The sequence below is a fragment of the Platalea leucorodia genome (genome assembly GCF_965183815.1).
Source record: "Platalea leucorodia genome assembly, chromosome: 1".
Taxonomy (NCBI): domain Eukaryota; kingdom Metazoa; phylum Chordata; class Aves; order Pelecaniformes; family Threskiornithidae; genus Platalea; species Platalea leucorodia.
In genome coordinates this window covers 158,753,048-158,779,593 of record NC_138823.1, presented here as the reverse complement: position 1 = coordinate 158,779,593, position 26,546 = coordinate 158,753,048, and the positions used below count along the sequence as shown (strand labels likewise).

The 26,546-nt window shown below is 44.6% G+C and overlaps 1 protein-coding gene across 3 annotated transcripts in view; it reads left to right on the top strand.

Annotated features, from left to right (window-relative positions):
- Positions 1 to 25,029, top strand: part of DNAJB6 (DnaJ heat shock protein family (Hsp40) member B6) — a 63,305-nt gene extending 38,276 nt beyond the window's left edge. Inside the window, exons 9-10 of one of the 3 annotated variants that reach the window (XM_082320128.1) lie at positions 15,261 to 15,467; positions 23,411 to 25,029. In XM_082320128.1, coding sequence (XP_082176254.1) covers positions 15,261 to 15,467; positions 23,411 to 23,493 — 290 coding nt within the window. In that variant the 3' untranslated portion in view covers positions 23,494 to 25,029. Of the gene's footprint in view, positions 1 to 15,260; positions 21,543 to 21,564 lie in introns of those variants that run through there. The other 2 variants (XM_082320129.1, XM_082320127.1) reach the window with 2 other exon arrangements.
- Positions 25,030 to 26,546: the final 1,517 nt, after the last annotated feature.

Here is a 26,546-nt window from a genome sequence, read left to right as displayed (position 1 = left end):
TTAAGGTAAGTAGTTGCTTTATTGTAGTGGGCAAATTGGGTGTTTAGTGACGAGGAGGAGCCAGGGCGAGGGCCGGGATGACTGTCCCAGGGAATCTGATTTGGAATTTGCATTACGGTGAGCCCTTGTATGTCTCTTGTCTCTTCTCACCAGCAACAGGCTGCAGAGCCTGAGAGAGCCTAATTTCAGCTCCTGAGATGAAGATTAGAAGGTCTCTTGTTAATGAATGTTATGTTATGACCAAGATTCATTTGGCAGCAGGCAACGTTTTAACGATGCAAAGTTTTTATTTTTAGTGTGTGTTAAATCTTGCGTGGATAGCAGTATGCGTGTTTTGAATTTTGAGTGACTACGATGAAAAAAGCTGGCTTTTTGTTAATTGGATCATCTTTGGTAGTGTGCTAAATGCCTAAGACTGCAATATGTCAGAAAAATATTTCTGCAGGGAACAGCCAGAGAAGCGTCTCCTGCAGGGCTTATGTGCGTGAAGAAGCTGTCTGTGGATGCTTATTTGGGTTTTGTATACACCCAGAGCTGCATTTGTTCATCGAGTTTATTTCTAAGAGCTTGTGGACAGGCAAATTCCTGGAATTATAACTCAGCAGCATTTGGGTCATGTAACCATAAAACATAGCTTGGAACAAAACCAAAACGATAAACTCTTGCAGCAAAGTCCTGGTATCTCTAGGTCCTTCCTAATTTTCTGTGGAAGGTGCCCTGCTTGGAGAGTGCTGGAACTCCGGAGCTAAGTCGTAGTGCTTCTACAGCCAAATTAACCATATTTTGAGATCTAAATATTCAGCTCTTAAAATAGCTTTTGTCCTGTCTCCTTTCGGTACAAATGATAAAAATTGTAAGGCTTTTGCCTTACAGCAGTCAGAGCAGCGCAGCTTCACCCGTACGGACACAGCTGTAGCGACAAGGAAATTTGTTACCGGGAAAGCAAACAAGTGTACGTGCCGTACTGCTCTGCCCTTTTCTGGCTGAAAACAAGTCTTGGACAGAAATCCTTCTGTAGTTGGCAAAGTATACAGCCAGTGTGCACCTTGTATGTGTTCACTATTTGTTAGCAGGAAACCACTTCAAAACTAGGTTTTTTTTCTTTAAATGTCTCAGTGCTGTAACTTGGCAAAGCGAAAGAATGATATCTTTTTGATCCGTGTTTTCCAGGGAGCTTCGAAATTTTTCAGTCGCATCCCGCGTGGAACCTATTTCAGAGTTAGGAAACGCGCTTCTGTGTGCTGTACAACCCAAGTCCCCTGACACATGGCTGGAAGAGGCATCACCATGTGTTCTGGGGCGAAACACAGCAATTTCTCTAGAGAATCAGGTAGAAAATGACAAAGTAGATGATAGTTTTTACCACTGCTAAGTAAAAAGAAAATTATGCGTACTTTACTATGCATATTCGTGTTTTTGAGATGTTAGATCAATGCCAGCTACGACTATACAGTATATAACTTGCACTATCTATTGCAAGGGGGGCTGTCTAAATAATTTCCAATTGACTTACTTTTGATCCATCTTGAAAGTATTAGCCCGAAAGAACTGGAAGATAGTCCTGCTTGAAAGGTTAAAAGAAAGTTGAGTCATTTGTCCTGAATCCTACTAATAGCAGTTTCGTAGCCATTAGTAATTTCTTTATTGACAAATATAACTCTGTCTTGAAAAGTGTCATAGAACAGGAGGTGAATTTTACGTGCTTTCTAATGCAGTGAATAATCGAGAAGATGCTTCTTGTAGTAGCTCCTTAAAACAAGAAGCTCAACTTGGGGAAATAAAACATTTTTCTGCAAAGACACAGGTGTTCAACCCTCCCTGCTCTTCTTGATGAACAAAAGATTAATTGATTAGTCTGACGTGGTTTCCACTCTTCCCTCCCTTCTAGCACTTGCTCTGAGATCACGTGTGCACTTCGCTCCCGAAATGTTTATAGAAGGAGATGACTACATCCCTGGTAACCCTGTTCATAGAATAAATCACAAAGCCGAGTGCGTGCCCGTGCCGTGTGCGCTGTTGCAGGGGAGGTGCTCCTTGCCCTGGTCAGAATAGTTTCCAAGAGTGGAAAGCCTTTTTTTACGAGAGCTGTTTGAGGTGGGGTTTTGGCTTACGCCTCCCAGCTTCTGAAATAAAAAGGCAACCCCTCCTTCATGCCAGGCTCCAGGTTCAGCTCACTGTTGTGTTTTCTGGGTGTGGCAGCAAAATTCCCCAAAATATCGGTGTCTCCGGTGTTGAGTAGGGACCTGTAAGTGGCACAGAGCCAAGCCAGCAACTTGAAGTGCAGCTTTAATGTAGGTTAGATGATACAAAGCTAACAGAGGTCAGAGCCTCTCCAGTTTTCTGGTTTTGTGTCAGTTCTGGCTAATCTTCCCTTAAAATATAGGCCCTCCAGATTTTCAGTTGAAATTGAGATGGACGCTGAGCTCCCAGCTGAACTGCCATCAGTGCCCAGTGTATTAGTGTTACATCAGCGTGGTTTTATTTATCGGTTTATCTTCTCAGTAGAAATTCAGTGCTTTGAAGGCTTTTGCAAACAGATTCCACCTCCTGGAAGGTGGAATTACTGCCTTGCCTGCGTAAGTTTGTTTCCAGTCCTCTATTCAGTCTTGAGTAAGCAACTTTTTCTTTAGAAAAACAGCTGTTAATTCTTTTATTTAGTATTTTTTTAAATTACTGTAAAAGGAGATTGTTTCTGCGGAGATACCAGGCTGTATCCATTACCGGGAGTTCAGGCAAGGTCAGAATTTTAATTGGAAAGTGATGAAATGTTCTCAAAAGTGCAAAGTCTGGGACTTTTTATGTCAGTCGCTGACTTGCGTGGTAACAAATGTAGGACAATGTCAGTCCTATCTGTTGTGCATCTCTTCTAGGTTTCCTTTTGATATCACAGTGCTGACTGCAGGACGTTTTCAACCCTGCGAAGGCAGCAATAATGATCTTACAAGGCTGAGGAGAAATGCAGTAGTGTAAATGAAGCTTGATAGCTTCAAACTTAGTAAAACTCTTGGCAAGTGCTTCTGAGAAGATTTTGAGCTTGCTGGTGTTCAAGGGGGAGGTGGATTAGCTTTGCCGGATCCTGCACTTGGGGCTGCTAGTAGGGCAAAATTGTCTTTGGAGTGAAACAGTTAAAACCTCTGCAGTTTTGATGATTCATTTTTAAAATATTTCAAATATTTATACCATGGTATAATGAGTCTGCTGACAAATAGCCACTGAAATATTTGGAAAAGCTTTCACTGCCATTAGAGAATTCCAGGAGATGTGGGTATGTCCGTACACCGGGTGATTTTGAGCAGAAGCTCGTTACGGCAACTTCAGGTGTTGAGTTGTTGTCCTGTCGCGCAGTCTCGGTGGGTGCATCCCTTCCACGGGCGCATCCACCTCTCCACCGAGAGCCGCTGGGCATCCAGCTGCTCTTTGCTCCCTTCTGGAGTGTGGCACTCTCCAGTTTCTCTGCCTTTGTGGTAGCTCTTAAATATTGGTTCCCCCCTTTTTCGCTTTGGCCCCCAAGATTGTGGTTGGAAATGGTTGTTATTGTCCTTGGCGCTTCATCCCCTGGATCTCAGAGATGTGTTAAAAGGTGGGATGGTGCTGCTGCAGCAACGGAGGATGGGAACAGCCATCGCTCCGGGCACGGGTGGCTCTGGGGTGGCCTTCCCAGGAGATGCGTGGCTGTGTTGAGTACACCAAGCAGGTACTAATGTTGCTGTTCGACCTCTCCTGTTTCGAAAACTCACAAAGCTCTCTTGGTAAAACGTTCCTTGTTCCCACTGGAGCTCTGCAGAAGGAGCATATAAACTGACTGACGATACTGTTTCCAGGCACAAAAGATAATTGTAAGTATTGTTACTGTTGGATCGTAGTCATGTTTCTGATTTGGTGTTTGTTTGTTTTTAATTGAGAAAATTTTAATTTCTGTGCTGGTTATTTTGGTCAGAACTTCAGTTTGAGCAGTATACACGGAGCAATTTCTTTTTGTGTGTATAAATGTATGTATGTGTATGTTTGTGTGCATACGTCTGAGTGTATAAACACTTAGTTATTGATAGATCTTGGATTTGAAAAATTGCTTGTTGTATTCCTAAACCGTGGTGGGTTTTAAGGCACAGGCTGAAAAGCTTGACTACGGGTGGGAAGGAAAGATTGGAAACTTTGAGAGTTCCCTGATGGACTGGAGATGCCAAACAACAAAAAGTGGTTCAGCCTGGGAGGTACGGCCCCTGTAAGGCCGGTGTACAGGTTCCTAATAAAATACAGCATTTAGTCAAAATTAGTATTGAACGTCATCTCGAAACACTTATTTTTTTCAAATTCAGACTTCTCATTAGTATGTCAGTATTGTTGAACTGAACGCCAACTAACGGCTTAGTGCTCTTGTTGTCAGGAAGATGTCAAAAACAGGATTGGGTTTTGTGGTGAAGGTTCATAAAACACTTTGATACCTATTGAGCCGTCAGAAGAGACGTCGTGTTACTATGAGCATGTGTCATTTTCAGGGTTAATTAAAAGATGATGGTCTTTGTATGTCAATTAAATGATGATGGTCTTTGGAGCTCTGTAAATCAGGGATGTGTGCGGGCGCTGGGAGCTGGGATTTGCTTGCCCTAGTCCTGGTAATGCAGGGACGGATGAGGAATGAATTACACATTGGGGGGTTTAATTGGAGAGGGCGGGTATCTCTTCTCTTTTTTGTAATTAACATGTGAAACCCTTAGTGTCATATTTAAGGCTCAGGGTAGAAGGGAGAATATTTTTCAAATGATTAATCTGAAAAGATGAGAGCTCACAAACTGAGCACGGGCAATGCAATATAAAACGTGGAGCTTGCTCTTACTGTCTCGTGTCTGAGATTTCAACAGTGCTAATAGCCATTTGATGAAAATATAAACTCGGTGATTTTGTGCCTTTGCCAAATTACTATGGAAGTGTTGACAAAACAGCTGGGGAAGTCATTCATCACATTTTTCTGAAGTCACTCATGAGATTCTTTTTAAATTTAACTGCATGGCTTTTTGCTTTATATATAATTTTTTTCCCTTACTGTAATCTGGGTTTGCTGTACATTAAGGTTTTGAAGACTGGTTTAAAGCTGATAATCAATGGAAAAATGTGTAACGAAACTGCATAATTTGCAAATTAGGGCTTGCTCAGAACTGCTCTGGAGATGCTCCTGTTAGTGAGGACCACTAATGGAAATATAAGACATCTTGATACTTTAACTCATTTTTTAAGAGTTATAAGGATCTGTTTGTTGCGAAACTAGAGCACTTTCCCTCTGCTTGCTGTCTGAAGAGCTTTCTAGGCAGAAGCCAATTTTGCTTGACCCGGTGGTGGTAACTGCTAGGAGGGCTGAAGGCGAGAAGCAAAGTTTTGTGTCTCGGGGCCGCGAAGGGGCCGTTCCGTCCGGCGGTGGGGGGTTCTGGAGCACGGTGGCGAGAGGCGCGGAGGCCCACGGGGCTCTGCTCGGGCACAGGGAGGGAGGAGACGCCGCTGGAAGGCACCTTGTCTCTGGGTACGCAATGGAGGACCTGGCCAGGCTGCGTGTAGTTGCGCTGCGGATTTTTTTGTTCGTTTGTTTTCCTCTGGTAGTGAGTATTACGTTGCATTGTAAGGGCTGGTTCTTTTTTTTTTCTCAGTTGGATTTTGGTTTGCACTTCAAATCCAATTTTGAAAAGTGAAGCGCAAGCTGCGAGGCTTCCTCATGGCAGAGATGAAACCTTCAGGGATTTTTGCCTGAGGTTGAAATATAGGTGAGATTAAAAAAAAAAACCCTGAATGTTGAACTCAATCAAGTATTTTGATGTTAGTGATACCAGTTCTGGAGGAAGAGGGGCCGTGTAAGAGCGGGAGGCAGTTACAGTGATCTGGGCCCCATGTTGTGTAGGGAGTGCGTTGGGGAGAGGAGCCCCAAGAGCAGGAGCCCCGGCTGCAGCTTTCTAAGGGGGTCTGGCAGGCAGCGCTGCGACGCAGTGGCGTGCAACGCGACTTGCAGGAAACTACGGCAGAGATCTGACATGACCCTGAAAAGTGTTTATATCTTTTGAGTAATCTCAATTGCTGTTTAAAAATCAGGTCCGTTTGTTCAAACTCTGAGCTTGCTAATTTGTATTTATATATGTCAAGCTGCGAAGCTCATTCCTCATTCTTTGCTTCCTTTCAAAATTCATGCAGGAATGAATAAAAGGCCCCTGTGTGATAAAGTCTTTTAAAATTAATAAAATTCACTTTGAGCAGCAGCATGCAAATGGGGTCATCTCTCTGCTTGCTGGAAATGTGGGGATTCGTGTTACCTCCTTCCATTTGCATTTCCCACATCCCAGATCTTTAAGATGAGAGCAGTTGGCGTAATCTATATGGATGCCCTGGTGTGCTTCGACAGAAGCTAAATAACTGCAAAAGCCTGGATGTGCTCAGCCTGCGCTTCTCTCTGGCCTCAAATTTAATGCAGACCGTTCATTGGGCTTTAAAAGATGTGCCGATGAGTAAGTTTTGGCAGCAAGGAGGTAAATACAGGCTCTCTTGGCAACTCCCCTATCTATATGTCAGGCTGCAGAGCTGGGTGCCACCCGATACGGTCACACGGGAGTGGCTTTGGCCACTGATCCCCATTTAGCCGCTCCGGGGAACAGCAGGATGGCATCTCCTTTCAAAGCACCCGTTTGCAGCACTGCTGCAGTTAGCGTACGGTGTATGCTCGTTTCATTTTCCCAATTTGTTGCAGATCGGGGTATCTTTGTGGTGAAACGTCATCGTCTTGAGTAGCTTGATGTGCTGGGAATGCATGATTCATGTTCGTACACACTGGGCTGAATACAGGATATTATGGGGTTGTTGGGAGTGTATGGGGGTGGTAGGTAAAATCCGGATGGCTAAAAAAATAAAAAAGAAAATCAAACGGCTGAGCTTTCTAAGGGAGCTGCTGCGGGGTGGGGAGGGTGAGCGGACCCGGCGTGGGGCTTTCCCTGCCCCTGCCCTGCGCCGCAGGGGTACGGGCTGGGTAGGAGCAGCATGAGCTGGCACCGGAGCAGCTGGATACGAGGGCAAAAATAAAAGGAGCAAGTCCATTGCCAGCTTTTAAAGCCAGAAGGCCAGAGGATTGCTATGTGCGTTGAGCAAAAAGTATTGAGCCCTGCCCTTTCCTGGATGCTGGACATGCTGCAGCCATGGCTCTCCTGGGACAGAAATAGCACTGAGAACTGCTCCATCAGTCTCTGTCCTTTTTCCCAAATCCCATCCCCTTTTTTTTTTTCATCACTTCCCAGGAACTTTACTACCACCTCCCGTGCTGTCTCCGGCCACGCATGGACTTGTTCTTCCCCCCTCGCGGGAAATGCTCAGCTCCCACGGCAGAGGAAATAGTAGTGCTGGGCCTGGCCTGGGAAAGCCTGGCCCAAATCCCCCAAGATATAAACTTAACACAAGGTTTTGAGTTGGAGCAGGGAGACGTAATGCACGTCTGAGCGCAGTGACGTTGGCGACGGCGGAGCTGTGCGGCTTGGAGCCAGCGCAGGGTGTGAGATGGGGAGAGGATGAGGAGGGACACGGCAGCAGGTTTTAACCAGCTGAGCACTCCGGGCACCGCTTTGGCTAAAGGCGTCCTAGCATCGTGCAGGAACGGTGTCTGCCACCACAGCAATCCTGAATCTCCTTGTGCTCTCTCTTTGAACGTAACAGTGCCACTGAGGAATATGCAATTGCTCCGGAAGAAAAATGATTGCCGATAATTGGTGAAAGCCTCTGATTTGTGTGAGAAGAGTCAAAACGTTGTCCTTCATCCTCTGCTTTAGCTGATAAACTTCAGTGTTGAACTAAACTCCCTTTTTGGTTTGCAAAAGCTCTGCCCGTAGCAGCGATGGTGCAGATGGGGCAGCTGCTCCGGCATTCCCCGAATAGTTTCTGAGTGATTTCAGGCTCTTTTGGCTTTCGAGACTACTTGCATTTTTTTTATCAGTAGGTTTTAAAATGGCTGCTTTTTCTCATAAGCATCACATCAAATAGCGAGAGAGAGATTTTTAAAGGCTGTCACTGTCAAACTCAGACAGCGATGTTTTCCAAAGAGGACTTAATGCAAATTTTAGTTTCTGTTGAGTCTGACAAACCTGAGAGAGCACAGGCTGCAAGTGGGTTTTATAACTCCTGCTGTTAAGCGTCGCAGTATTAGTGTTTCCTGGCATTTAGAAACAAGTTTAAGAACGATTAATCAGAAGAACTTGCTCAACATAGCCTCCAGTAACGGTGAGGGAGTATTTTCTTGGCTGGGCGCGTTGCCTACAGTTTCAGGAGGGGTAGGTGTGTGTGCACACGCGGTTTTGTAAAGCACCCTGGGCTTGGTATCTTGTGAGCATCCCTTGCTCCCATCAGAAGTTAAAGGCAACTGTGACGATTTGTCAGCTTTCTGAAAACAACTTTCAAGTTTGGTCCCCCAAATTAGGCCACTTCTATGTTTTAGTAGAGTTACTTGGTCTCCTGATATTTTCTCTGTGCTATAATATATTAGACATGAAGCTTCTAAGAGAAGAAACAAAAGGACCAGTTAATCTCCAGGAATTTTTCAGCGCAGGGTGATCCAGGGCTGTAGACAGGTTGTTTCCATTAAATAAGTTCTCATCTCCAATGGGCTTCTCTAAAGTATGAGATTTCCCAGCGAATGTTGGACTTGAGTCTCAGAAGAACCCTGGTGTATTCTGCTAAGGTAAATATTAACACTGGGGCTGCTGAAGCAGCAGCGAAGTTTGTCATACAAACATCTTATCAACAGATTACAAAGCTTGCAGTGCTATTGGCTTCAGATAAATGTATTTAAATCGGGATTTTTTTTTTCTTTGCGTTGCTCCTTTGGTCACAGCTCAGCTCTCCCCGGCAGCAGCAGATGTAGTTGAGTCACCAGAAACTCCAGTGCCCTCCATAGGCGCAGGGTAAATTCCAAGTCCTTGTAATAAGAGGCAGAAAAAAAGGCAAGCAAAGCTTTTTTTCTTTTGCGCTCTTATTTTGTTGTTAGTCAGCAGCAGCAGCAGCTCAGACTAACATCAGCCTTCCAGTTGAGTCCTCTCTAGAAGCAGCAATATGGTGTCCTGCTCTGAGCTTCAGAAAATACACCATCTCTTAACTTTAAAGTCTTAAACTATTAGAAAGATGCTTTGCTGGCCGTCATTCAAGAAAGCTTTGAATGGAGTAAGTTTCCCGCGAGCCGTCCTTGCACAACCAGCTCACCGGAGCTTTAGCTCGGAGCTGTCCTGTGTCATTAGCTAGAGCCAGGCGTCCCTCACCAGCTGCACCTTCTCCTGATGCTGCTTGCAGGAAGGGCTGCGCCTTGTTCGTGGCCTCGGGGAAGTCTTCCTCTGGACTGACCAAACCGGTGCGCCTACTTTTTGTTTCTTAATACAAGGGAAAACCCTGATTATATATATGGATTTTTTTTTTTTTCTTGGTTAGGTGTGTAAGAAAATAGCATGCAAGAGGTAGGGCTGCCGTGCGGGAACCACGAAGGCTCCGCTTCCTCTTGCGCGGGAAGTGACATGGTAAATGTAAATGAGCGCTTCGATATCCTCAGGATGTTTACCCCGGTTTGTTCAGCATGTTTCTGTTAATTACTATCTTGCCATTAATTACTGCTGATTCCTGGTAGGATTTCAGTTCAATTCCAGGATGTACACGGATGTTACAGTAAATGTAACACAAAATAATAACGCTAGCCCATGCAGGGCTGCTCTTTTGTGAAGTGCTCTGTGACTTACCTGTCCCACCTCACCTGGCATATCCTCTGCCTTAGTGTTTTTATTCCCGTGCATTATCTCCATCTTCCAGGAGCACACATGGACCCTTTGGTGTAGCTGGTGGCTCCCCCACAGCACCCGCCTAGTCCAAGAATTGTACTCACGGTTTGCGTTAGACATAAAATCGATGCCTTACTGAAAAAATACGAGTTGGCAGTGACTTTTCTGATAAGGTTGCCCCTCACGATAGGCAATATTGCCCTCTACTGGTTAATTACCGGTTAAAGGATCCATATTTTCCCCTTGCACGTAGCAGCACTTTGCTATGAGAAGTTATTTTTCAGCCCTTCTGGCCGGGAGCAGAAGGCAGGTTTTGGCCCTGATGCAGCTTTTTAGGATGCTACAGCTGGTGTTTGATTTCTTTTTCCCCAGAAGCTGCTTTTGCTTTGGGAGGACCTGGCACACCTGAACATCAAACTTTAATTATTGTTTTTAGATGTTAGTAGTAATGCTCAATCTGTCATTTGCAGAATTAACCCTTAGAAATGTAACTTCTCCAAACTGGTTTTGCAAGTGAAATAACTGCAAGGTTTTTAATTGTTATTTGCATTAGTAGAATAAGACCTTTAGCTTAACGCTGTAATCTGGATGCTGACTCCAGCAGCCCCCGATAATTGCCCCCTTCCCTGCCCCAGCTGGGGCGGCTGCACGATGAGCTGGATCCAGGCACTGAGCTGGGTTAAAAATAAGCTCGCAAAAAGAGTGTTATTTTTAACCCAGGTCAGTCTCCTGCTTGGGTTCACAGCGTGGCTGCCCAGGCTCTCACATGGGTGTGCTGGCTCAGGAGACGGCAAGAAGGAGCCGTGGGGGGAACCGAGGGCTGTTTAAAGCCTGAGCACCCCTGAAAGCTGCTTCTCAAGTGGATTTTCCAGCTCTGAACTCGGCTATGGACCCCGCTCCGTACCAGCTGTCTTTCTAAAAGCCATTTCCAGGAGAAACATCACTGCTGACAAAGCTCCAGCAATGCTTAAGCACTTTCTGGTGGTGATGCCCTGTGTGGCTGACCTTTCCCAGAGCAAAATCTTTTCAAGTCTTATATTTGAGTTGGTACAGCTAGCTTTATTCAGAATCTGGCTTGAATGTTTCAAATATGTAGAACAAGAGAAAGCAGCTGATGCAACTGACACTTCAGTTTTGCTTTGCAAGGTGTATTAAAGCCAAATGATCAAAGATTTGGAGGCTCATACTGTGCACAGCACCATAGATAATTCAATATTGGAATCCCAGCCGATGTGGTGTTACGGCATTTAACTGATTTGTGGTGCCATCCTGCTCTCCTGCAACTTGGAAAGGGGAAAAAGTTTGGGCAATTTTTTGGGGTCTATTTATTGAACTAAAACTTGTCTTTACTTCAGAGGGAGATGGAAAACTGAATGACTCTGCTGGGTGATTGAGATGGATTTAATCCTTTCAATACTTAAAGGGGGCTTCTAAGAAAGATGGGGACAGAGTTTTTAATAGGGCCTGTAGTGATAGGTAATGGTTTTAAGCTAAAAGAGGGTATATTCAGACTGGATATAAGGAAGAGATTTTTTACATGAGGGTGGTGAACCACTGGAACAGGTTGCCCAGAGAGGTGGTAGATGGCCCATCCTTGGAAACATTCAAGGCCAGGCTGGATGGGGCTCTGAGCAACCTGATTTAGTTGAAGATGCCCCTGCTCACTGCAGGGGGGATGGACTAGATGGCCTTCAAAGGTCCCTTCCAACCCAAACCATTCTATGATTTAGCTGCAAAAGGCGCTGCCTGCGCAGTGGTGGGGAGCAGCTCTGCATCCCCCCGGGGCTCTGCCGTGGGGCGAAGGACGGGGGGGGCAGGTGCAGGCAGCCCAGAAGCAGGAAGCACAAATTATTCTTCAGGAGGAAAACTGGGTAACTTTGTAGTCTAATCAGAGTTAATAAATTGTTTGACTTCAGTTGCCACTGTATTACGTGTTGTGGCATGCAGATGCAGCCCCTCTGGTGTGCCGATGCTTTCACAGCATAACCCAAAGAGCAGAGTAGTGCTGAGGGCAGCTTAAGACAGAATTTTCTTGCAGTATAACACAGGCCAGCTCAGCTTAGCAAAAATGCTGAGTACCAATCCTTGATGACAGAAAGTTAGGGAGCTTAGGAGGAAAGGTTTAACACAAACTTCCAAAGGGATGCTGGTTCCCTGAGTTCAACACTAAGGAGTTGTGCTCTGGGTTTTAGCACAGATTGCCAGCTCTTTTGGGGCAAACGGTGGGTTTGAACAAGTTTGTGAACAGCCCCTTCCCCACTTGTTCTCAGTGAATGGTATCTCAGCGTTTCATACTGATTCCCACTCTCAGCCACGTGCTCCTTCCTTGCGCTTCAGCCACAGCTGCGTTGCACAGATAAACCCCAGGCAGGAGCAGCCAGGTCCTGCATCTCAGACTGGGGCAGGCAGAGTAGGCAGCATGCAGGCAGCGTGCAGGCAGCCCGAGCACAGCCAGGGCTGTCCTGGGTTCATTGGGCTTGTGCAGCACCTTCAGCTGATGTGATGGTGCAGTGCAAGGTCCAGCTTTGGGGGTTAGTTTTGGATCATTTTTGAAGGAAAGAGAAATATGCATTACAGGAATTGTCTGTGGTTTTTTTTTTCTTGGTGTATCATCTTTCATGGAGCACTTGAACTATGAATCCCGCTGGAGGAGGGGACAGTCCTTGCTCTGGGCCATTTGCAGAAGAGCTGCAGGTGGAGGACGCCCCAGGCAAAGCCTTAGAGAAGGCATATCATGACTTTTCATAGACAAAAAGTGGCGTAGTTGTGAGGACTTGTCCCAGAACTCACAGGAGGTGCGCAACAGGCAGGTACCGTCATTTTCCAGAGTCAGAGCTGTGCTCGTACTGTCAGGAGCTGAAGGCTAAAACCTGCTCTGGAGAGCAGCTCTCAGGGGATTTGGTAAAGCAGGACAAGATTTCCTGCCTCTTCTCTAGGTTGCAGTTGATTTAACTGGAAAGTTTGGAGTACAGAATATCTTTTGCATTTTTATATTTGAAGTTGGACTCAAGCAGCGAGTGCTTGCTGGAAGATGTTTCTGCGACTTCATTAGGTGCTCAGCGTCGTGGGGCTGGTGGCACGGCCCAGCTCCCAGCGCAAGGGAGCTCTGCGGGAGCGTTCGCTGCAGGCAGCAGACCAAGGTCGTGCCAGGGTGCGAGAGGGCCAGCACGCAGCCATGCTCCGGGTACGTCGCCAGGCAGGAGCAAGATTATTTTGAATTCTTCCAGTGTTAAACTGTGCCTTTCACACCAGCTGAATTAGACTAAAGGTGCTGAGATTGATCTCTAGCGTCGTTAGGAGTAATTTATTGGGGTGTGTGTAGAGCATCTATCTGGGTTAATACCTGACTCTGTTAAGCGTTAGTGTGTCTGATCGGGGTGTCTCTGCGATGTGCACACACACAGAGCTTCGGGAACGGCCTCAGCACATTTCTCATTCTTGCATCTGCTTGCCAATATAAATTTTAAGAATGCATCAAGCAAGACTTTGCACATCAAAAAGAAAGCCCTGCAGTTTGTGTTTCCGTGGGAGGGGAGGAGTCTCTACTTCTGGTGCACTATAATTTGTTAGCAAGTGAACTCTCTTGACTGGTTTTTGTATGTGCAACTGGGGTACATGGGTTTCCTGTGCTTTTTTTTTTTTTTTTTTTTTTTTACTCCTGGCATTTTATAGGCTTTGTCTTCATAGACCTGGTATCATCAGACTAATACGTGCTTCAGTGCTGCTTGTATAGCATGTAAAATCCCATAGCCTCTTATGGGAAATGCCAGCCATTCTGCATCTGGTGTTTTCTGAGCTTTTCCTTGCCCACCGCCTCGCGGAGCTGAAGCGCTGTGCCCCACGTGAGGGGGAAAAAGCCGTCCTGCCAGCCCTCTCCTACTGCAAGGAGAACCCCACACCCGGAGCGTTGCATTGGTATGAGGCAGGCAGGCGGTGTCTAAATGCAGAAATCCTCAGTGTTATCATCACTTGTGTTTTTGTCTTGTTTGCTTGTGCCTTTGGAAGTGCAGGAGAGTCCAGGGTAAAAAAGGGTGAGTGTTGTGGGGGGGAACGGGCACGTAATCACCTGGGAAAAAGGGTCCTCTGCGTAATATCCATGCACATCAGGTGCTCAAACGCCCGGCGGGGTGATGTGAGGCACGTCTCGGAGTCCTCTTCTCCTGTGAGGCCTCGGGTGCCGCATTGCACTGTGAAATTGCTTTTTAAACATACCTTGCCTCCTTTTCCTCATGCCCTCCGAAGCATCTCCCCATGTCTGATTACAAGGTAAAGACAATGCAACCTGTTTTGTTTGGAAGTGTCGGTGGTTTGGTGCACACAACCAAGTGGGTATTACTGCTCGTGTTCCTTACTGCATACGTGGTGCTTTTTCCATCTTCAAAGCATTTTCCAGCCATGAACTAAGAGCACACGCATTAGCTGAGAGCACACACCCCTCCCTAAGCAGCTGATGTGGGGCACATCCCAGGAAAAACTTCCAGAATGTGACACACCACTTTTGATGCAAATAAAATGACGCCATATTTCATCAGCTCTATTAAAAGTACTTAAGTAATTGAATTAATGACACTTTAAAAAGCCTTTAAGAGACAAATGTGGTACACACCTTCCTTCTCACTCTCTTTTTTTTTTTCTTATTTTCCCCATTGAATGTCTTTGGTTGGCTTTTTTATTTGTTATCTTAATGCTTGCTTTTCGATGTGTGGTTTTGCTGGCGTTTTTTGTGTGTTATGGTAGCTGATTTCTCTACTTTGCAGCATTGGTACTGTTACAGTTTCTGCAGCAAAGGAAAGTGTCATCTGCAAAATAGCGTGCGTATGACTGGAATACCTCATCTTTCATATGAATTTTTGCAAACATTGGGTTTTTACTTCCATTGTGTTCATTCGCCTTTGCTGTGTGTGCCTTGCCTGCTGGACTGTGCTCACCTCTTATATCTTCAACCCGATCTCCCATCTTCATGTGATCTTTCACGCTTCTCTAACCATCCTTCCAGCTGTGGATGTCCAACATCCAGCCCCTCTGAACCCACGTTGGCTTTGTTTTTCTCCCACCATCCCTATAGCCAGCTTGGGTATTTCTCCCTCATTCCCCTATAGCTTTTCCTTGAGCAGGCTCAACCCTTCCTAGGCAGACAGTCCAGGCAAGGTGGGACAAGATGACATACTCTGCACAGGACAGAAATATCATCCAGGGCCATGTGCTCGGCGCTCTCACCCTGCTTTTTGGGAAAAAGCAAACAGTGGCCCCAGAGCTGTCATATCCAGCTGACTTTTTTGGGTGGCTCCAGTGTGGTGAGAGGCCATTGATGGAGCTTTCTGCTCCGGACGCTCCCTGATCTGCAGATAGACAGGAGTATCTGTGAGCTAACCACAGCCAAGGCAGTAGTTTAGTGACACTGAATTTCCAGCCCAGTTTTGAAGTTTTTTCAGGCTAAATTTAAGCATTTTGGGTGCCGCTGACTTTTCTTGCACTTTGCTTTTTCAGGTGAGGCAGATGAAGAAGCCTTTGCTGAGGAGTGCAGACGGAGAGGACAACACGCCCTGCCTTTCCAGCCAACAAACCCTCGCCTGCTGAAGTCTCACAAGCCCGCCAGTTCCCCCAAATATGCCTACCATTATAATAGCGATGAGGTGGAAGAACATGATAGAAGCCGGGTTACAAGCAGCTTGGAGACCCCTTTTTATTTATCAGGTGTGCACAAGCATGTTGATGAGAAATGCGCAGAAAAGGATTCATCAGCTAGTCAAAAGCCAAAACCAAAAAGCCAAGCACGAGGTTGTTGCTGTGTGTTGACTTAATGTTAGTTCCCGGGTAGATAATAAACAGCAGCTTGTGTGCCTTCATCCTGCATTAGCTCTGCTCTTCAATTTAGTCTAGATTCACAAATGCCCTGGGATACTCAAGGATCCAGGGCAAATATTGTTAAGCTGCTGAAGTGCCTATGCTCTTAGTTCTTAAAAATGAAGGCCTTTTAGAGATTAACTAAACACAATACTTTGCACATTCATTTACTTAAATTGTGCTTGGCTCCCTTGCCGAAGTAGAAGTTCAGCAACTTGATATTATTTCTGGAAGCTGCAATTTTAGGCACCTAAATCCTAATAGAGAAGGTTGAGACTGTTCAGATGAACGTGGAAGCGCAGCGATTGTCCCGGTTATTTTTGGCAGTAATTAGTCCTTTGTTATATTTCCTGTCTGTAATGTTTTGGCAATATAGTCCAGAGGCTATCTTGGACAACAAAGTCCTCATAACTACTTGATTTAATTTGAACCTGTGGTCAAAGATCATCCAGGACTGCCAGGACAGGTTTTTCTGAAACACGAAGATGCCTTTCTACTTGGATGCCCAAGCCAAGGGCCCGTCTCAGTAGTGCTGAATTAGGTGAAGTGCTGGGAAGCGTGAGCGTATGAGGATCCTCAGGGTAAACACAGTGCATGAAAAACATGCGCTGTACCCCAAAACATGCGCTCACATACTCCCAGTGCGGTACCAACGTCTGCTGCGTTTATGAGCCTTTAAATCTAGTGCTGTCTTCTGTACAGAAGACCTAAAGATATCATGTGGGATGACAGCTTGAAAAAATAGAAATGTTCAGATAAATGTCTTCCTGATCAGTTGCTGGAAGTTTTGTCTCCTTAGGGATGGCTAAGCTGAATCTTTTCTTTTAAAAAAAAAAAAAAAAAAAAGTTAAAAATTTCCCTACAGAAGCCTGAATGTAACCTCTGGGCTGATGCCCTGAAACCTTCCATGCAAGGGAGATTTCTGCATTTGGAGACTTGAGGTTCTCTGCAATCATAACAATACTTAGTAATTGTTTCCAAAGAGCATCTGAGTTTGACACGCACCTTGCAATTTTTGGAGCGATTTTAAGATTGTGTAGGACTTTTTGCTGTGAATCTATTTATGCTCCAAGACGCACAAGTTTGCAATTAAAATGAATTTCCAGAAGTGTTTGTGCAATCACAAAATCCTTTCTTCTACCAGTAGATTGTGAGTTGCCGTAAAAGATTGAGGGTGAAAACTTGATTGCAGTAAGACTAAGATTTTACTGTTACTTTAAATATTTTGCCTACTGTTCCTCTGATGGACAGGGCTGCTGAAGGACTGGTCGAGTCAGTCATAAAAACCTACGTGAGTGTCTCAATCCCTCCCTGGGAAGTTCGTGCACGAGCCCTGGCCAATAACGCCGTTCATCCTTCATGGGTGCTCGCCTCTGCCGACTGCCTTGCCCAGCAAGCGGGCTTCACCAGCGCAGCTCTGGGGTTATATCGGCCACTTCCTTGCTCCCGCTTGGCTTCTCATTGATCACTGCAACAGCTGCCGTGCTTACACGGGCCAGCGTTGGGAAAAATAGCATCTTTTTCTGCCTTGGTCCAAAGCCCACTCACTTCAGTGGAAAATAAAGTTCAATGGCCTCAAACCGGGCACCGTTCCACCTCAAATCTTGCTGGCCCTTGGCAGTGAGACCGCGCAGCAATTTTAGACGTTATCCCAGTTAGAGCACCTCAAGCAAATTCTCAGTCATTAATGATTCACTTGCACTGATAATGGTTTTCTTTTGCCAGCTCTAAGACTGAGAATGCTTGAGTTTTAATTTGTAAGTCTGTAGCAAATTTAAATGAAGGAAAAGGGGATAGGCTTCATCTTGATTACGTGGTGGGAATCCCTCTGGAAGTGGCTGCCTCTCTCTAGTGCCCAAGGAGAAAGGCTGGCCAACTTGTTTAGACTGGCAACCGATATGCAGAGGTGAGATGAATCCTCTCCTTAGTCAGGATTTCCAGTCATTACCGTGGGTTTTTAATTAAAAAAAAAAAAAAAAAGAGTTAAATTTGATTCTCCATCTAACATTGACACTTTGCATTTTAGTAGAAATTGCTCTGGGTTTCATACTATTCCTGGTTTCATAACAGCCTTTAGAATAAAACTTGTACTCTGAAGTCGTTGCGTATCTCAAACAGTGCCCTAGCTCCACCCAAGTAATTTTTTAATAAGAATTCAGATATTACAAGTAATGCACTGCCCGATTGTATGGTGTATGGCTGACTGGTGACACCCAAGCTGTACCAAAGTGGTATTAATGCCAGCAGAGACCTGGGGGTTACAGCCACTAATGGTAGGGGTAGTGGTAACTGCCCCTAAAAAACTGCTTCTCTGGATCTGAGAGTTTTGATCTTTATCTAGCAAGAATGGTTGAAATGTTTAATTGTTAAAATACTGAAAAATACATGATATGAAAGATCATTATTTGCAAGATAATATTGCAAGGTTTGCTCTTCCTTTGGAATGAAATAGCTTGCCTTAACCTAAAACTTACAACATGAATAATTCATTTTTGCTCCATTTTCACCTGCTGGCATCCCTGAAAAGGAAACCACTTTAAACGAACTAGCTTAACTAATCTTGATCCTTTCCTGGCATGGATTCCTCTGCTGGAAAGTTGAGCTGTTTGTACTTTACTACATCTTTAATGCAGTCTCTGTTCTTTTTACCGACATACGGCTTCCTGAGTTACACATTACTAACTAGTAAAATCGATGTGCTTGGTTATCCAAACTAATTACCTTATAATTCTCTCACATACTTGTATTTGGGCATGCAATGGAAAGAGAAAGGAAAGCAAAGCCACTGTTTTCTGTGGAAACCTAATACGTGAGGAATGCTGGAGGTGCGGAGATGGGAGGGAGTTCACTCTCCCTTTGCTCCACATCCCCTGGCTGTGACTGTGAGTGGGACGGGATAACAGCCGTACTCTTCTGTGGGCAGAGGCTGGGAAGACTGGCTGGTGGATCTGGAGGCTGGCTGGTTGGCTGGCTGCTCTCTGGCTTAGCCAGAGGTGCCTTCACGCATGGTTTTTTGGCTGCTAGTACGAGAGCATCCTGTTACCCATTTGCTTCCCATAGAAGGTGGCTGGGTTGCACATGGAAGGGCTTCCAAGGCTGCCTAGCCTTGCAAGCTTTTGCTTGCCATGTGGGAGTAAAACCTTGGACTCTATTCAGTAATAGTATTACCTTAATTAATAGCAGGCAAGCAGGTTGTATCTGGCTTGATATGTTTTTGTAGCAATTCTAGGCAGTACTGGTAATGAAAATAGTACGGTGAGCAAGCATGAAGGAAGGCCCCAGTAAGTTGCTAAAGCTTTTCAGTCCCCTAAAACATCAAAGTTGGAATTACATCACTGGGTTGGCCAGTAAAACTGGAGAACTCGCCCCTTGGATTTAACAGTGCGGATAATTAAATAGTGGAGCGGCATACCTAGATGGGGTGGGATGTTTTGTCACCTCAGGTCTTTACGTAAAGGCAGGTTCTCTCTCTGCGATGCTCGGTGGCATGGGCAGGAGCTGTAGATGCGGTGAGAGAATTAGTAGGTCAAATTGTGGTGTGTGTTGGGCAGTGGCGCAGGCTGAAAGGAGGGAATGTGAAAGTGTAGTGTAAAGCTGTAATTGTAAATTGAGTCACACGCATGAAATTATACTGAAGCTGTGATCTGGGGTGAATTTTTATAATGGCATAGGCAAGTGTGGTCAATCTCAAATAACAGACGGTGGCTGCAACTCAGAAGTAAGCTAGCCACCTTTGAAATCATTTATTTATAATTTATTGTTTTGACTAGAGAGGTATTTCTAAGAGCAGAAAATTAGAAAGCACACTACAGAACCCAACGTGCATGCACCCCGCTGCCCTGTTAAAGCTCTGCGCGCGTGTTGGAGCCATGACTGCTTTGCTGGTTTGAAGGAGGGCAAAAGAATGGCCGCAATCTTAGCAAAAAGTTAGTAGATCTTGAAAAACATTTTGTCTGGGACTTGAGCAGAAAGCATGAATCTCTCCCCCCACCAACCTCAGTGCTTCAGAGCCTGAAAGTAGAAGGAGACTCCTCCAACAGTGTTCACCTTTGCAGATCTTCAATAAAAATCAGGCCATGGCCTTTTTTACTGACTGATGTGGGTCAAGAAGCAGAAATGCTGCGTGTTGTCAGTTGTGACTGAACGCCTTGTTTCCTTCTGCCGACTCCTACGCTCGCCTGTGCTGGCAGCAGGAAGGTGGAGCAGCCCCATGGCTGCTCTCTGCATCCTGGTGGAGCAGGCAGATGTCACGCAGGGCGGGAAGAAGTTGGATACCGCAAATGGGTTGGGTAGGAGCATTTTCCCCAGGACACTTGTCCCTTTGGATCGATCGCTCGATGCGCACACCTCCCTTGCAGTTGCCGCCCAAGAATGTGAGGAGTTTCATAGTGACTGAACAAACCTGTGCCTTTGGGAGGTGCAGATGGCAGAGAAGTAGAAAGCCAGAAGGAATCAATCTGGGACCCAGCAGAGAGGCTTCCCAATTTGTTTTGCTCCTTGCTGAGGGAGTTGCTACTAAGCGTTGTTGGAAGCTGGTTTCGGTCTTCAGCTGCTTTTTGAAAGCTGGAATAGCTTCTGTGCTTTTTATGGTTCTGGAAGTAGAAGAGAGGGGGATGAAATGGGGAGAATGGGTCAGCAGATGCTGTTTGTTTTAGACAAGAATTATCCAGGCTGTAAACCAGGTGTAATTCCAAATGGTGTGGATTCTTGCTTCATCCGTCTCTGCTCCTGAGAGCTGACAAAAGCAAGAATGTACCAAGTTAGGCTGATATCTATCTGCATTTGAGTGAATCTGTTTTCCAAATGTCAAAGCTTGGGGAAGCTCTCAGCCGCCTGTTTTCCCCCCACCCTTCCCTAAGACACTCTACCTTAATGTAACACGTTTCTAGAGTTTAGATAGCGAACAATTTCTTCTAAGGGTAGACATTTGAAAAGCCCATGTCCAAGGCCAGAACTGTTTGGCTGAAGCCAGTGCAGCCAGGCACTAACTATGGGAAGTCTCCATGACTGCTTCATGGTGCTGGCGACTCACAAGGACACGCGTTCACTGCAAATTAATCAAATAGTAATGGGGCTGCTGCTAATTCAGATTTTGTTCTCTTGTGACTTTGGGGCTAGTCTTGTAACCAAGGCAGCTAAATATGCTTTTAATTAGTGCTGGTTGAAGTATTCAAGTGAAATAAGTGCCAAAGGGTTACACCTTTAGTGTGCAGTTTTTATTTTTACTAGGAGCTGCTTCAGATCAGGTTTCTGGCCGTTATCACCCAGCGTAGCATCACTGGTGCTAATAAACTGGCAAAGCTTGACCTGTCCTTTCTTCTTAGGTGGGGGTAGAAAAGGAAATGGTCAAGAGTGAAATTATTTATCACAGCAGGCTCAAAACAGAAAAGACCTGGCAGTTTTCTCTTGAGGAATACTCTGTATTTGTGCGTTATCTCCTACTTTGGCCAATCTGTTTCTGTGTGTCAGTGATAACACTTGAAAGATTTCCACTTTTCACCCTTATCATTCTAGAGGCTGGTAGGAGACCATGTTGTCAAATGCCTAAATATCTTCATGCCACATTATTTTAACATTTGAGTTGTTTCATTTAGAAGACAATGAATTCTGTGGCATTCATTTCAAGTCGTAATTTACATTAACTCACAGTATTTTTAAGGAAGAGTTGCTAGAATTGCTTTCAAAAACTGAAAGATTTGAAGAAAATGGACTGTTGCAAAAAGAAAAGTATTATTTTATAAAATAGCAGTATCAAATGCAATCATGCCTCTATGTGGAAGCCTTTTAAAAATACTGACAGTGTTTTGAGAATGAAAAATGAGAAAATTATGAAGCTAATAACCTGTGAGGGTTTAATGATCCTTTCCCAAATATCTGTGTTTAATGTTTCATAGTTATTAGATGAACTAGTTCTGATCAGCTGATATGATGCTGTTTTTCCCTCCAGTAAAGGGAAGAATCCTTTGAATAACACCCTTCGGATGACTGATTCTCAAGAGTCAGCACGTCTCTTCCGCCTCCGTTGGCCTCTGTGGGAAAGCAGAGATGCTTGAGCCCTTCTGGGATGTGTCCCTTACAGCAGTAAATTAAATGCCAAGGGATCCTATTTTTGACAATGTATAGGCTGACATTGAAGTAAACTTAATGGATGGAGTTCTTAATTAGGAGATGTCCAGGCAGTGTCCCCGGGGACAGGACTGTAGCTTAGGAGGGTGGCAGGGTGCAGGGAAAACTCAGCGTCATCTGCAATTCTGCAAAGCACTGCCAGATTTTCTCTTCCTTAAACAATAAAACTGGTTTCCACTCTAACTTTGCACAGGCTAATCGCTCATGGCAGAATTTCTAAATAAATATCCTGGTTCTTGACTCAGATGATTGCAAAAGATGAAGTCATGCTGTTGGTACAGTGTAGGAGCTAGAATGATAACCTAGGAACAGTTTCCCTTTGCTACAAGGGAGTGTATTTCCTCTAATGCACAAGCTTTTGATAATGTCTCAAGTGATTTTAGCCCAAAGACTCTCGTGGTTCTCCCCAAGTCTTAAGCTGAAGAACTGCAGTTCTGCTGTGGGCACAACCCTAATTGCGCTTGGGAGGAGCTCTGATTAGGAGGAAACTTCAGCCGCAGTGTGGCTTCATACTCTTCCGACCTCCCACCGCTTCCTTTTCCCATCTTAATTTTGCTATTGGTGCTAAATTGATGGAGAACCAGGTGTGATGGCGACATGGCTTCCTCAGCATCACGTCTGCCTGCCTGCAGACAGAATGGCAGAAAGAAACAGATTTCCAGAGAGGCAGAGCTGTGCCCTTCGTGGGCTCTTCCTCTGACTCCCAGCCCTGCCTCTCAGCTGGCTTGCAGGGACTCCTCCGCTCCATGCTGGCCCCGTTCACTGGGCTATGCTGATTCCCAGTGGCAGAGCACCGCTGAGCTAACAGATCCCTCCAGCTATCTCAAAGCATCACAGAATGATTATCCGAGGGAAACGTTTGCTAGCTTTGAGTGTAGATTTATAAGTGCGCTTGGGTAGATGCGGTGTTGGTTCTGCACAGTTCACTGTCCATGCAAGTCTGCTAGCAAGTTGCATTTTACTGCAAGTTTGGAGGAAAGAACGAGATGTAGAGCAAGAACTGTTTTTCACACATATTTGTGGGGGAAAAAAATCACTGGGATGAGGATCACATGGCTGGAAGCTTGTGCCTGCTGAACCCGTAGCAAATAATTGTTGCTTGAACTTAATACTTCCATGTACCATTGGAGCTGCAGTAGAGTATAACCTATGGTGCATAGTTAAGCATGAGCAGGCTGATGACCTGCATATAAAATGCACATTGGTAAACACTGAGCACCTTCTTATTTACTCAGGATTCTCGGTATTCCCTAGTCTTAAAATGGAAATGCAAATATCGTGGTAACTCTGACTACTGTGAGCAGGAAACGCCAGTACTTAAATAGCTCCTGCTGTCTAAGTCTTATTTATTGCTTCTGTTTTGAAAATTATTCTGGTTTTGCATGTGCTCTAATTTTGAAGCTTTTCCTGAATGGCTTTGAAGTCTTTTGAAAAAATTCTCCAGATCTTTTCAAACTTCAAAGATTGATAGTGTTTTCTTTCTACCCTGTATAAGGGATATAGTAGAACTGGGGATATAGTAGAATTGATCTTTTTAAAAAAAAACACATTAGAAAGCCAGACCTTTTCTTTAAGATTCCTTAAACCATTCAGAGAACGTGTGCTTTTGCTAGAGGGAAAAGTCCATGAATGCTGTGAATAGTGTTTTACAAGCCATGTTTCCTCAGGACACAAAGAAGGCAGCAAGAGGAGGAAGCAGAAGCAGAGAGAGGAACAGAAGAAGAAGAAGTCAACCAAAGGGAGTTACTAAAATGGACTTCTCTGCTATGCCAATACCTTTATAATAACGACAACTTAATGTTACATTTGAGCACACCTCTTTTGTGTATATTTTTTGATTGTTCACACTGCTAGCAAGGAAGTGACTCATGTTTAAAACTGTACTAAAATTGCACTATGTTATTCTTTTTAGTTTCACAGAGTGGCTTTCTTGCCAGTCAGGTTAGGGAATTCGAACGAGGCTGATCTTGGTTAGAAGTGTGTTATGTTTGAAGATTGGAAAGCGTTACAGAATTTCTTACCTCTTCCTTCCCTGGGACTAAAAGGACTCTAGTCTAGTGATTGTTTATTTGTTTTGTAGGATATAAAGGGTTGTGCAAATGCCTGTTTGTTTGGTCATTCTGGCATCAACATCAGGCCTGTTGAAAGAAGAGTCCTATTCACTCATGTCATTGGGAATGGGATTGAGACATGAGCTCTTATAGGGTAATTTATGCAAGCTTAATAAGTGACTTTTATGGTTGGGGTTTTTTTTCCCAAACTGGGCAGCAAAGATTTGTCCCTGCTATTAAAATGTTCCTTCATTTTAAATTGTATCATGAAGTTATATCCTCTGATTTTAAGAAACTTGGTGTAATGACGGTCTCCTGTAAGCACTCCTACTGATTTCCTTAAGCATAGTTGACTCCCGATGAATCATTTAGTGAAATCATTCCTTATTTTAAAAGTTTATTTTTCAGAACCTAGAGACAAGTGATCTAAGTGCTACTTTAAAACTGCTCTTTGTTTCTGCTGAGTAGGTTTTAGATAACAAACATTTTTCAGCGCCTGTATAAGATTTTATCGAGTTGTTTCTGCAAAGAACTTACACCTTTATGTATGAAAGCATTTTGCATCGGTTTTATTGCAGGGCTAATTTTTTTTTAGCTTGAAAAGATGTCTTCAATTTAAAAGAAATACGTATTTTCCAGCAAGATTACTTCCTTGCTTCCCATACTTGTCTCATGTGCATGACACATTGCTTCTCTTAACCTTTTAGTTAGTACAGAGCCCTTCCATTGCCATAAGCATTTACCTGCATGTTTCTTGTCAGTATGTTGCCTCCTCTTTTTAACCTCCAGGTAGGAGTTAGCAGCTTATGGTTTTGTTTTGTTTCTTTTGTTCTTCCTCTTGCCAATATGTTGTTGATGTAACAGACTTAAACCTGGCAATATTGAAAGTCCACCGTTCCTGAAGAAACTCACTCATCCTAACGTTTAAAAGATGTAGCAATGCACATAATGGTGTAAGGAAGAAGCTAAACAGAAAAATCAAGTCTGCATTCTAGCATGGTTTGATATAACAAATCCTGGTGTATCTGGTAGCTGGACGGTTTAGCTTCAAATGCTTACATTACTCAATGTAACCCTACGCAAACATATAACCATACATGAAATCTGTTAGGGTATTTAAATTATGGTTAATATGAAATAAGACTGAATACTGGTTTTCTGTCACTTAAGTACCACTTTTTTTTGTTTTGTGCAGTGTTACTAATATTTAAAAATAAAGAAAATTCTCCTTTATACTTTGTCCTCTTGCACTGTACTGTGGAGTAGAGCTGGCATCAGTTGTTCATGTTTAGTTTCAATTAAAGTTTAGGCTGTAAGCACAAGGGGGAGAGTCCGCATTCACAAAACGCCCACAAGCATACCAAGTTATTCCTTTTGTTAAATCTATGAGCAAGTTGATACAGTCCCTGTGTCAAATGGCTGATAATGGAAAACGAGGGTTCGTTCTGGCTGGAAACATCACCCTAGGAGCACATACATCAAACAGAGCTTGCACATTATCCAGGCAAGGAACATTCACGCTGGATAACACACAACACTTTGAATTGCACCCCATTTAGTACACTTTCTGTACTCTGGGAGAAGTGTCTCCCCCGGTACCTATGCCAATTTTAAGCTATTAGCGCTCCTTATATGTTGGGAAAATGGTGCATGCTTTGGAAAACCAAGAGAGGTGGAGGAAGGTATTTAAAAGAAGGGTAGACATGATGCTCGAGGACATGGTTTAGTGCTGGACTGGGCAGTGTTAGGTTAACGGTTGGACTCGATGATCTTAAGGGTCTTTTCCAACTTTAATGATTCTATGATTCTAAGGGAGAGGTGACACCAGCTCAGGGCTGGTCTCCCTTGGGCCGTCCCTGTGCTGTGAGTGGCCTCACATCACAGGACAGAGTGGCTCCAGATCAAGGATGTGGCTTGAAGAGTTAGAGCAGACTGGGATTTGGCACATAAATATCTTTTTGACTCTGATCCCTGTGTTAGGCTTGAAGGAGGAGGATAGAGCATTAATTAGTTAGGAGACCTGAAGGTAGGCTCTAAATTAGTTAGGAAGCCTCTCTCACCAAGGGCATCCTTATCCCCTCGGAAAGACGCTGGCGTGCTTGCAGCTGGGCTCCTACACCCTGCGCCTCCTGCGGGGAGAAACTCCTGGGAAACACAGAGTCCCCAGAGGAGGGAACCATGGGCATAATCTTTCCTAAGACTATCTAGAATCTGCCCAAACTGACCCAGAAATTAAGAAACATGCGCCCATGGCCATTGAGCCTAATTCCTTCTTTCTCAGACTGATTATTTCTGGATTTTAACTGAAGGGTAATGGCTTAACTGAGCACCGTGAAGCAGGGTTGTCAGCCTGGGTGTAGCGCCATGCTCACGTGGCCACGCTGCTTGCAGGACAGCCTGGATGTGGTGCCACGTCTGCCACGTATGTATGAGCAGGCACCTATGGGAGGTCTTGTATCCCAGCGCATCTGTCTGCCAAAGGTGAGGGCTGCATGATGATATGGTTACTTAAATATGTGTTGGGGCAGGAAAAATGCAGGTGGGTGTGAGACACCACAACTGATAACAGATGATGCTGGCCCAAGAGTGGCTGTGAATAAATGTGTTGTGAAAGCTGGAAAAAGATTCCTGACCATCCTACACCACTTCTGTGGAAGAGCTGAGGACAGAAACAGAGCTAGTTTAAACACAGACCTGACGTGATTTATAAAATGTATTGCAAAATGATTCTTTACAGAGCGGATACCTGGGC